The sequence below is a fragment of the Nicotiana attenuata genome, unplaced genomic scaffold, assembly GCF_001879085.1.
Source record: "Nicotiana attenuata strain UT unplaced genomic scaffold, NIATTr2, whole genome shotgun sequence".
NCBI classification, from domain to species: Eukaryota; Viridiplantae; Streptophyta; class Magnoliopsida; order Solanales; family Solanaceae; genus Nicotiana; species Nicotiana attenuata.
In genome coordinates this window covers 26,022-38,893 of record NW_017674571.1, presented here as the reverse complement: position 1 = coordinate 38,893, position 12,872 = coordinate 26,022, and the positions used below count along the sequence as shown (strand labels likewise).

General features: G+C 34.0%; 1 protein-coding gene across 5 annotated transcripts; it reads right to left on the bottom strand.

Annotated features, from left to right (window-relative positions):
- Positions 1 to 3,904: 3,904 nt before the first annotated feature.
- Positions 3,905 to 10,627, bottom strand: LOC109218919 (two-component response regulator-like APRR2). 5 transcript variants are annotated; one of them, XM_019383313.1, is made up of 12 exons: positions 10,549 to 10,627; positions 9,500 to 9,686; positions 8,596 to 8,675; positions 8,225 to 8,291; positions 7,951 to 7,997; positions 7,763 to 7,840; positions 7,114 to 7,665; positions 6,434 to 6,574; positions 5,739 to 6,017; positions 5,391 to 5,459; positions 5,186 to 5,260; positions 3,905 to 4,473 (listed from the first exon to the last, which is right to left on the bottom strand). In XM_019383313.1, exons 1-12 carry the CDS (start codon positions 10,606 to 10,608, stop codon positions 4,306 to 4,308), a joined length of 1,803 nt encoding a protein of 600 aa, XP_019238858.1. In that variant the 5' UTR covers positions 10,609 to 10,627; the 3' UTR covers positions 3,905 to 4,305. The 5 variants fall into 5 exon arrangements, with proteins under 5 accessions (XP_019238858.1, XP_019238859.1, XP_019238862.1 ...); XM_019383314.1 differs by lacking the exon at positions 10,549 to 10,627 and adding an exon at positions 10,343 to 10,502; XM_019383317.1 differs by lacking the exon at positions 10,549 to 10,627 and adding an exon at positions 10,425 to 10,501.
- Between the last annotated feature and the right edge of the window lie 2,245 nt (positions 10,628 to 12,872).

Sequence of the window (12,872 nt, the reverse complement as noted above, 5' to 3'; positions counted from 1 at the left end):
AATTCACGCCTCTTTAAATACAATACAACCATACTTTCTTGAATTTAAAACTTAAAAAACATCTTCTCCTCTGCACAAGTTAGCTCCAAAATAGACGAAGTGGAATAACAAGCTCCCATCAAAACTTTTAATACAAAAACACAAAGCTCAAAAATAAATAAACAACAGTCTACAATTTTTCTATAATTTCTCTACAATTTCTGCAATATAATGCATGTCATGTCTTCTTCTTCTTCTTCTTCTTCTTCTTCTTCTTCTTCTTCGAGTTTCAATATGAAATTCAGCCAAAACCAAGTCTAATCTTCACCAAAACCCCTCAAAATTGAGATATAAACTCCAAACCATATTCCCAATTATTTACAACAACACCCAATCCAAACAAATAATGATTTTTGAAAATCCAAATTAGAATTCAAAGCTTCAAAGCTTTTTAATGGCTGTCAATGGTGGAATTGCTGCTCTCTTTTCCTTTCCTCTTATATTACTGAAATTTGGGATTGCGAGATAGAGAGAGACGTAGAGAGAATTCTCAATTCTTTGCAACAACATCCAATCCAAACAAACAATGTCTTTTGAAAATCCAAATTCGAATTCAAAGCCTTGGCTATGGAAGAAATAATGGGATTTTGATACAGAAATCGTGGGTGTGGGAGGAAAACGTGGGTGAAGGTGTGGGAATTGGAGAGAGAAACGTGGGGGGAGTAGTATTAGAAGGAATATACGGTACCATTAAATTAGGAGTGTAATTAATACCCTTAAAAACCACTATGGTATATAATTGGTAATTAGGTATACTAAATGTAATTATATCAAACCTAAATATTAAGGGTAATATAGTTTCCAATATGGCATAGGAATGTAAAAATTCCTTCTGAGAACATGTTCCTCTGTAGTCCTTATAGTTGTAACATTCTCGGATAGATGAGATCTTTTAACTCTTTACCAAAGGTTTTGGATCAAATTTTAATAGAAAAATTCCTGATTGTGAATGCTTATTCTTTAAATGGTCCCTACCTCTGTTTTAAAGGCATAATTGAGACTCGCCCGGGACTCGCCCCGGGGCCAAGCACTCGTAAAACGCCCCTGGGCTTATGTGTGGGGCTTAGTTCCGTGAGACTTACGCCTCGGCCATCGGGGCTTACGCTCCGAACACGCCCAACGCCCAGCGTACTGGGCTCGCCTAATAGAATTTTATGCAATTTTATGTAACTAACCTTGTAAATCCTCAAATTTTCTTAATAAATCGTTGACTGTTCAAAATTACTTTTTTCTTAATCACAGATCATTAAGTTGCGAGTATTTTATGTCATAATTAAAATAAAAATTATTGCATGTTATCCACTAAGACTGCTATGATAGTAAATTTTAAATAAGTATTTCATTTAAGGTATTTATTTATTAACTTTTGTTATGTCTTTACTATATAATAGTCCATAGTTTTTATAATTATTTTTTTAAATATTATTTCTTTCACGTGTACGAGATACAATACTTATTAACTTAATATCTAAGTATTAGCTCGTAACTATTTACAAATAATTAGTTATCATGGTATTGCATGGTGAATTATGTGTCACTTTATTAACTCGTTGAAACTTAAAAATAAATGATGCTAGAGAATCATATTTAAATTGTGAATTATGTTTTTATATAAATTCTCTTTCAAATAGAAAGCATATTAAATAGAAGGAGTATTTTAAGAAAAATATCAAATTATAATATCGAAATTCTTTCAAGATTTATTACTCCTTAAGAGATACATATAAGATTTCGTATCGAATACATTACTTTTAATATTTGAATTGTAACGACGTTGCAGCTAATTTGTATATTATGATATATGTACATACTTTTCGTATCATTCATAGTTGAATTACAACAACAACAACTACCCAGTAAAATCCCACATAATGGGGTCTGGGGAGGGTAATGTGTACGCAGACCTTACCCCTGCCCCGATAGGGCAGAGAGGCTGTTTCCGATAGACCCTCGGCTCAAAAAGACGGAAAATAAAAAACAAGAAAAGAGAATTCATTAGTAACTCATTCATAGTTGAATTATAATTTATAAATATTTTAAGTAGATTATTTGTTATTACTTTGTGATTTTAATGTAATTTTATAATTATTTTTTATTTTATACTATCTTAAAATTCTTGAAATTAGTAAAATTTAAAGATCCGTGGGACTTACTCCCCATGTCTCAGGGCTTACGACTCGCCTCGTCAGAGGTTAAACGCCTCGCCTCACGCCTCCGCTTTTAAAACAGTCCCTACACGATGTAAATTTGAACCAGTCACGCCATAGGTAGCTAATACCGGATGATTAAACAAAAAAATATTCTGCGTATGGATTTAAACATATTAATGCAAGTACTTGACCATTGTAAATGGGAAATTCTCATAAAGCACTATCTTTTAGTAGTAATTAGCCATTTATAGATACCATTTGCTATATTACGGATTATAGATACATTTTCTGTGGTTATAAGATGTATTTGATGCATTTAAGCTATTGTATTCATGAATACAGTAGCAAAAATAGGCGTGAATCAGGGAAGTCCAGCTAATTAGTTGTTGTATTCGAGTGTATTCGACTGTATTCATGGAGTGAAACATGGGATTACAGCTGGACAGATTATTGTATTCGACTGTATTCACGGCGTGAAATAGGGGATTACACTGTTTTTTAAAATGGAAAGTGAATCAATTAACATAATATACTCCTAATATAACTCAACAAACTCAATTATAACACACAAAATTTGTATTGTCAGTTATAAAAAATATTCTCAACTGAAAAATACCCAAAAACATAACAATCTTTAGAGAAATTATATAATACATCTAAATACATAAATTATATTAATTAAAAAAAACATATGAATACATTCATGGCATATAGCGAGACAGTGAATACAATGAAATACATATAATACAGCGGGATACATTGAAATACAATGAGAAAAAAAGACAGTGAATACAATAAAATACATGGAATACAACGAGATACATTGAATTACAATGAAAAAAAGACAATGAATACAATGAAATACATGAAAATACAGCATGATAATGTTCTGCAATTGTAATTGCAACGTAAGGACGAAGAATCTGTCTTTCTCTTAAGGACGCTATCAAAGAGAAGTTCACGGTCCTTGATAATGTTCAATGGTTCGAAGTTCTTGAAGGCAAGCAAGGAAGATCTTCTGCAATTGTAATTGCAACGGAAGGGTTTAGGGTTTAATACTCCATATGGAGGAAGAAGAATCTCTAGAGTCTTCAGCAATGACCGAAATTACACATCAGAAATCATAGCCTTGGAGTTATCAAAATCGATCCTTGTAGGGTTGGTTTTTAGGGTCGGAGGGTTTGATTATGGACCCGGGAGTGAAAACGTACAATAGGAGTTTTAATGGGATGGGGAAAGAGAATGGGATGTATCAAAGTAGAGAGAGAAAGAAAATAGTGTAACTGATTAGCGTATTTAGTGGCTTAGGGCTAGGAGGTAACCAAAATTAAATATTTTGCTATAAACCTTAAAAGGTATCTATAGAATATAATTTTTTTAAATGGTATTTATTTAAAATAAATAAGGTGTTAACCTTTGGTATAGGAGGTAAAAATTCCTTTTATTATCTCACAATTTTCGAGGAGTGAGAAAGACAACTACAGAAATCAGGGACAGATCCAGTGTAGCAGTGCCTGGTTCATCTAAATTCAATATTTTTAGCGCGAATATCTAAAATAAGAACACATAGTAGATATGAACTCAACTTGAATCTGTAAAATTTAAATTCTGGATCCGTCTCTTCTGAAATATCCCACCAAAGAGAACACATATATCATATGATGAATGGTTAATGGTTATGTTTCATACTCTCATTCCATCACTGTAGATTGGTGTAAGTTTCAATTGTTTGTATTAGGTCAATTATTGGAAACTTTTCTGTTGACAAGTACGAATATAGCCCCACATTCATTCATACATCCCCAAAATGACCCAATCCATTATTCTCAAAAACAATTCACAGAGCACACTCAGCAGCCCAAACGTCCAAAATTGGGCTACAAAAAGGAAGAAACCAATATTTACAGCAGCCCCATTTCGGCCTTTAAATTAAGACCATACACGTGGCTCATTCTCTGCCATTCATTTATTCATTTCAGAAATCAGAACCCTCTGCCTTGTCAGGGTCGGGTCAGGGTACTGGATTTCTTATGGTTGCGTGGGCCAATCAAAGTTATTGCGGAAAAAAACTGGGATGGATCTGTGGGACCCAGAACAAAGTAAAATGATTGCCACATCAGCTCCGACAACGAGAGCCGTTGATTTGTGTTGGGACGGTTGAGATCCCTTGTCTTGAAAGCTCGTGAAGAACACTCTCCGTGGAAGGAGGTTTTAGGCCCAAAGGAAGAGGCAACCATGGTTTGGTTATTGCCTCTTTCACTACTTTATCAATAACCTCCTCAGCCTGCACCACAAGCAACATCCAAAAAAAGATAAAAATTACTCACAATCTTGAAAATGTTTAATTTTTATATGCTGAAGCTAAATATTTTTACACTATCAATGTACTAGGAAACCAACAATAGTTATAGAACAGCGTGTAAGGGTGGATCGATAATCTATAAATGAACCTTAGGCCTAAGCGTGCCTAAAAAACTAACAAGGAAAGGATCACGGACGAAGCTAGCTTTTTGTCTACTGTTCGGGCGAACCCAATAATTTTGATTAAAATCCTTAAGAATTCACTGAATATGTACGAATTATTACTTTAGAACCAAGTTAAACAAGTATGAATTTCAACCCATAAATTTGAAATCTTAATTGTGACTCTGGTAAGGATGTCCAAGAGGACCAACACCTTATAAAGAGACAACAACCACTCATTGGACTAATGTGAGACACTAATAGTTACGACTAATTAAACATTTCGGTTAAATAAGTATAAAATTCTTTTAACTTGTCGTAATGTAGCTTAAACGCTATTATCAAAGGAATTCTAGGGCCAAGCTAAAAACCATTTACGTTGTGTTTTTCCTTTCTAGTTCCAAAATGGAAAAATGAAACTCTCAATATGAAAATTTCTTAGTACAAGTATATCTATAAAGAACTTCCTTGGTCGTAAATAGGATGCAAAATCTATGAAGATATCCATAACAATCCTATTGAGACAAACTTACCGGGTGAAGATCAAATGACTTCTCTAGCATGCTATATCTATTCTGCATTCCGTTAGGCCGGTAAACTCCACCATTCTGCATAATCCAACTCATGTTCCATTAAGAAGAACTCAATGCAAGAAGTGAATTCACATTAAATAGTTCAAGAACATCACTGTAACTGTATAAAAGTATCTGATGGAGGTGGTGTTGCAAATGTATTCACCTGAGGATACGCCGGATATGATCCAAATGATGGTGGCATGACAGGGGAGCCCCATGCGTCAGCATGCAGCTGCATTATCACAAGACATGGGGTTTTTCAGCTTGGTATTCTTCGACCTCAAACAGGCAGATCGAATAAACCATAGTTTCAACTGAACCCAGTGTTTTTGACACGGAGTATAAATATATACTTAAAAAGTCACTTATATTTCAACAAATATTAAATTCTGAATCCATCTCAAACTACGATGAGTTATTGAACTTATTATGTTTAAATCCTAGAGTTTTCCACCGATATAGGCATGCCAAGCTAGAAGGAAGTAATTCAGCTGAGAACAAAAATGTTTACCCCTGGATGAGGCTTCCAGTGCCAAGAATCTGCAGGCTGCCATGCCGGATAGTAAGGTGAACCCCATACTTGTAAACCATTAGGATAACTTGCCGGTGGTACCCAAGCAGGATGTAATTGACCAACCGCCGGAACATGATTAGAGTGATACGGTGGGACGGTCATGATAGGTCTATGATGAGGATAATAGCTCCTTTGTACTGAATCTCTTGGTTGTGGATTAGGCCATCTCCTTTCCACTTCCTTTGGTAAAATTTGCCTCCGATGCATTCTGTATTTCTGCTTGGAAAGTAAAAGACACTATTATTGTTAAGCGAACGCATATGTCCATATCCAGCTATATTTAGCTCAACTGCTTAACTATGCTCCCTCATATGATATAGAAAATCATACCAACATTTATCTAACTTGAGGTGCCAATAAACTAAAAATGGCCAAGGTTTAGTGAGTATATTATTTCCCAAATGTTGATCATTTTCGTTAAAATACATTTCAGCCAAATTGCTTCTGACCGTTAAATGCAAAAGGCTAGGGTCTGCTGGCCCTTTTTTGTTTTACTGCATTAGGAGGTCAGGTTTCAAATGTTCCCTTTCCACAACAGACAAAGTCTTGTTTGGCTAATATTTAATTTTTAGCATTGGAAACAACTCAAAAGAAAAGGTAGAATAAATTGACAAAGAGCATAACTCACAAACCTGGAGATGGCTAGCTACGTTATGTCTCGTTATACCCTCCACTTTCATCAGCTCTAGTATTCGAGAAGGAATGGCTTGATCAATACCAAGTTGCTCTACTGCTTGAACAAACTTCTTGTGTAGTTCAGGTGACCAATCTACCTGAATCAGAAAAAGATACCAAACTTATTCCCCTAAATCAATTGATTCAAACTCCCGCATATGCAGGATAATTTGACTACTGCTCAGTCAACTATACTAGATGTTGAAATCCCAAGACAAATCTAGGTAGAGTCATATACTGATTGCTATGTTTCATGCACAGTTTGAGAAGTTAAAACTTCGAGATAACAAAATGAGCTCCGTATTCATCTTACAGGCGCCACGCCACATCTAATATATCTACATCTCATCCCTTTTTTCTTTAAAGAAGAAGAGAAAAATAACAAAAGACCACATGATTGTTGAACTAGAGAAGCAATCACAAAGCGTTTTTCAGGCCTTCAAACACAAAAATGCATGAGGAACCTACGCAACTAGGAAAAAAATCAAACTGAGGTCAGAAAACAGCATTCTTGTACCTTTGGAGCCAATAGAAAACAAAAAATGGCTTTCTTGGACCACAATATTATGGAACTTTGAACACATAATTACCATCATTATATTTCTATGAGAAACAGGCACCATTTCTTCCATCTTACCTTCATCTTCTTCTTATTGGTTTTAGTCCCACTTGAACTATGGGGAGCAGATGCTTTACTAGGTTCAGCAGAATGACTACTGCTATTGTCAGGGCAGTTGTTACTTGGTGAAGAGATAGCAATATCAGCCTCCATCTTTTGATGAGGAGATGAACCATTCTCCTCTTTCACAATTGTCTGTCGTTGCTCAGGAGGACTTGTTTGGACAGTACTCTCAGCAACTGTATTGTTAAAAGTAGTTTCGACGGATTTAGTGTCCCCATCATGCTCCCCACTGTCTTGTTCAGTTGAGAAGATAGTATGATCTTGGCAATCACCATCGTCCACTGACCTCACTCCTTGTTTCAATTGTGGGGTTGATGGAGCAGGGTATTTATCGCAGCCTGATGACTGTTCATTATTGTTGTCCGGTACTGAGGTAAAAGGTTCCGTTTCATTTGAACTTTTGTCATCTGGTGCACTCTTTACTCGCTGTAGCTGTGGCACGGAAACAAGAGATTCTTTTACTGGTTTAAGCGATTCGGGCACATCTTTTTCTCCAGCATTGAATGCCTGCCACAACCAATAAGATCAGGATGTCCTCTCCACATAAAAAGTGTAATAGTTTGAAAGAATCACAAGGTGACCCAGTAAAGTCTTCGCAACAAACCTTGCGAACTACATGTTGCCAGATATTTTTGAGTTTATCATCTGATAATGGTTTCTGAAGAAACTCGACTGCACCAAGCTGCAATACATCAACACAATCAACTTTTTTTTACATAATTACTGAAAACAAAGTGCTTCATTTTTTTCTTAAAAAGTGCTTCAAATGAAAGCTTGAGCCCCAAATCTCACCGCTATACACTTCATCATTGTGCTAAGGGAATGAATATTTGATGTCACTGCAAGAAGTAAGCAAAATTTTATTAGATATATTTTAGCTTTTAAAATCTTTCAAGACAAGTACAGTTATCAGAAAAAACTTAGAATGCATTAATAGGTAATTTTCTTTGTGTTACAAGTCAAAATTTAAGATTATAGCACTTGCAACTCTACCACTATCATCATATCTGCAGAAACCAAGTCTAATTGCAATACAGCACTTATTTTCGATATGTATAACACTCACTTATTGTTGGCAGATCTTTGGCACTCTCAAGAAATTGGAGAACTCCATCACTGTTGCCTGTAGTTACCTGTGTCAAATGATAGACAAATTCATCGACAATTAGTATAACATTCTGACCTATGTTTAATTTTTATTGATCAACTATTGTATAATCGAATATCAATAGGGATGCCTACTGTTTTAGCTGGTATATAATAGCCTAAATTCCCAATTATAGCATTTACATGTTAAAATGGAATTATTATTTGAGAATAGTATCGACCTGCTGCTTTACACCACATACTATTTCTTCAACGAGCTAGCTCAACTGTATTATTAGAACTTAAACGAGAGAAAGTTTCAAGAGAGGAGCAAAAATGAAACTATAGTACCTCCACAATGGCAACATGAAAGCACTCAGATTTGTTTGAGATTGCAGACAAAGCTTCATTCTCATTGCAGAATGAGTAAACTGCAAAAACATGAAATTTCAGGAAGATTTACGAATAGATACAAATCCATGACCTCTTCAAAAGCAGAAGATATAGCAAAAGAAGCAGTGAAAAATAACACAAAAAATTTGGGACAAATAACAAGCTAAGGACTTGAGCAAAATATCATCCTAGCCATACAAAAAGTTGAAGCCTCAACTATAACTCTCAATAGTTAAAGGAAAAGGCAGCCCGGTGCACTACGCTCTCACCAAACCACAAGAGTCTATTGTACGCGGCCTTACCCTGCATTTCTGCAAGAGGCTGTTTCCATGGCTTGAACCTGCAACCTCCTGGTCACATGAGAGCATTTTTACCCGTTACCCCAAGGTTCCCTTCTCAATAGTTAAAGAAAGAAGAGTGAAAAACATTATTAATAAAAATTTACACCAGTAATTCAGAGTATTCTGCAGTAAATTACTCAATGTTTGCTAATGTGAAGCAACCAACTGTCCCAAATTTTGGAACAACACAAAAATAGATTAGACTAGCAAGAACCATAGAAAGAAAGTTTGAAATGCCATTTCTGTAAAGGGACATCAGCATCATTCCAGGAAAAGGCAAAAGCAAGAAACATGAATCACTTAAATGCTTTTCATCTTAAAATAGAAAACATGGAACAGAAAACTCTATTTACCTCAGTAATAAATGCAAAAGGTATTTCCATATGAAACCTAAAACTAGAAGCCACAATTATGGAAAACAGAATGCAAGTAATTGACCAAAAAATTTATACTAAAAAGGGATGAACAAGAAAGGATAAAGGTGCGAGTAAGTATTTTTCGAAGACTGTGCTACAACTAACCTATGTAGTCCAATTTTTCAAGCCTTGATCTCATCTCTGCAGCAGAATTGTAGTCTTCATCAAGAAGAAGGACTTTAAGCCCCTTTGGAAAATCTTTCCAACCCAATAATTGATCATTAATCTCAGTACAAATCATTTCTAAAATGGCATCTTTTTCAGTCAGCCAAATTAGAGCTTCCAAAATAATCTGCACACACCCCAAAATGAATTCTCCTCAGATTTAAAATCTCTTTAGTTAGCCATAAGTTTCAGCTAAATTGTTCAAAAGTGGTACAATAAACAACAATCTTTAGAAACCACTCTTAAACCTCACAGCAAGTTTAATTCATAATGATAATATTTTTATAAGTCTAAGAAAAAAGAGAAAAAATATTAAAGATCAATCCCCCATTCTCCTACCCACCTTTTCAAGATTTAATCTTTAACATCATTTAACCAAAAACAAAAGAGGCAATTAAAAAGACTATGCTTTTAGCTTTAAGCATAGGGTATAGCCAACATAAAGCAACAAAAAATTAACAAAACGCCACGTGAGAGATCTTCAATATTTATTAACATAAAAAGACAAAAGTTATATAAAAACATTTGAATACAGAAACATCACAATTCCAAGAACACCTGAGATTTTTAAACTTGACCAAGAAAAAGAAGAAATACAAAAAAAAAAATGGAAAAACCCTTAGACAAGTGGATATATAAACGTGGAGAAAACGCACAACCAAGTTCTTTAACTTATTCTCCTTGATGCATGAACGTGTAAAAAATCCTACGGATATAATGCATGTAAAATAGCAAGCAAAATTCTATTATACATAAGCAGTACTAGTATTATTATATATATACCCCAAATATCTCTTAGGAAATGAAGAAGACTAGTTCATTTTTTTTAATCGTCCTATAATGGTCGTTTCTTGATTGTATCTACCTGTGTATAAGAGGGGAGGGGGGGGGGGTTAAGGGGGATTCAGTGAGGCTGTGAGAGAGAGAAAAAGAATTGAAGAAGAGAGAGAGAGAGAGAGAGAAGGCGCGGGGTGTTGAAGTGCACTTACTGGAGTTGGCTGTGTCTTGTGTGTTTTGTTGTTCTCTGCTGCTGCGGACCACAGATGCATTTAGCTACTTTGCTTTTGGTTGGTCAAAATACAAATTACTCCTAATTTTTATTTATTTATAACTTATGATATACGATACCAACTTATCACTAAAGGATATGGTGTAGTGGAAGAGACTGTTCCTTCCTTAATCAGAGATTCGGGTTCGAGCTTTCCCCCGAATGGGACCCTATGCGGCACGAATTTGAATATAGTTGGGCTCCAAGACGAATACCGGACACCGGATGAAAAACAAAAAAAAATATTCGATACCAACTTGTCCAACTAAATCAGATTCAGGCTTTATCAGTAATTTATTTATTTTCAAGATTCGAACTCGAAACGTGCAGAAATGAATTGTATTTCTGTTTATGAATGTTGATGTATTTTCTTCGTGCCAATATTGTAACTTTAAATCTTACTTGGGGTAACTTGTATTAAATTTTGTATTCTTATTTTATTATTTATTTGATGATCTTCATTTGAATTCTAAAACGGACGGATTTAGAATTTAAACTTGACATGTATAATTTTTGAGGTTTTTGACAATAAATTATTGTATTATTTAAAATTTATGAATTTAGATCAATATGGGTTGAAACTTTTAGTGAGTTACATAAATATATTTATATTATGCGTCAAAAATTACTGAATTAAAAGTTTTTGAAGATGAAATTACTCCTAATTCATTTTATTAAACTCGCATTAAAAACAATTGTGAAACAAAAAGAAACACTATTTGTCAAAAGAATATTTCATGTTCTTAATAGGGAAAATTTCACATAAGAACAATTGGACTTCATACTTTTTAATTTTATAGCCCATATTTTAATTTATAACCAATTAGCCCAAATATAATAGGCTAATACTGAACATTCAACTCTAATAGGTTCTCGAAATTATTATTTAAAGAAAAGATTGCTCAAGATTTTAAGTTAACTTTCGAATCAGTAACTGTGACTCAAATATTAGTTTAACAAGCCAAATCCACTTGGGTAGTGAAAATTTAGATTTTTAACAAGCTTAACTATGTGGGTTTAAATTCCAAATTTGATTTCGTGAGAATTATGGAGTGGGTATTATTTAAACTTGTTAGAAATAGTATAAGGAGGTTGTATATAAAATTTGAAGTCATTTAATAGAGATTTGGACTGGTTTTGAACAAGAATTGCAACTGAAAATCGTGGAAGAAGTTCGTCTACAGACGTTTGTATAAAGGTGTATAAAAGCGTATAAGATGTGTTTATACACTCATATACACAATTATACAAGATTACGCAAAATTATACAAAAAATTGACTTCGTCTTCTTCCTTGCGTCTTTTCTGAAATTTAACTCAAATCTTGCTCAAATCTACTCTAAATCACTTCAGCTTTAAATCTTGAACTCCCTTTGATATTTGCAATCAATTGGAACAACACCCAATCCAAACAGCTAACAAACTCAAAAAATTATATTTTCGAAAGCAAAGCTTTGATGGCCTTCAATAGTGGACTTCTACTTTTCAATTTTCTTATATTGCAACCAGGTGACACAGGGGAAGAAGCAGAAAATACTCAGCCCCTTGAAACATACGTAGATGTGAGAAAAAGAGATAGTGAAAACAATAGTTGTGAGAATACATATTTAACTCTATAACTTTTAGAAGCAATGATTGTAAGACCATGTATTTTGAATTTACCAAGATGCGTTAGGTAAGGTAAAACTTAACATGGACCATATTTTATTATGGTGTGAAATTATGTGTATTATGTTTGTAATTCTTTCTTCTTAATATTCCTCCCACTCTCTCAAGAAAAAACATTTTCCACGGTTCAATCACTATTTGTCTCTTATATTCTTTTCATAATCATACCTAAAAACAAAAAGAAACACTGTACATTTTGAAATTTCAAACATCTAAAACAGAAATGAGATCATGATTGCATTTGCATTTTCTTGTCAAAACACAAATTGGGCTTATCCTTAGTATTCCATTGGTCTCATTTTATTTGAAGTTATTATTAATTTGAAAATTGAAATATCTTCTTTTACTTTTTCAAATACTTTTTAAAACATTTAATTTATACTCCATGATTCACAGTACTTTAATACAATTTCTAAATATAGTAATTTAATTTTAAAAATCATAATAAATGTTTAAATCTATACTGAAAATTACACATTTTGACCCTCATATATATGTTGAGATGGAAAAAATAGCTGGTTGTATTTTAATGGGATGGGACTTCTCACATAACTCAGCATACTCAAAACTTGCAACAAAAAAAGAGTCGAGAACGCTA

What these genes read in the sequence shown, in the direction of transcription:
- LOC109218919 (XM_019383313.1), bottom strand. Translation starts at nt 10,608, where the DNA reads ATGCATCTGTGGTCCGCAGCAGCAGAGAACAACAAAACACACAAGACA. An exon ending in ACGTAGCTAGCCATCTCCAG is followed by an intron (nt 6,018 to 6,433) that starts GTTTGTGAGTTA and finishes CTTTCCAAGCAG; the next exon opens with AAATACAGAATGCATCGGAG. An exon ending in ACTGGAAGCCTCATCCAGGG is followed by an intron (nt 5,460 to 5,738) that starts GTAAACATTTTT and finishes GTGATAATGCAG; the next exon opens with CTGCATGCTGACGCATGGGG.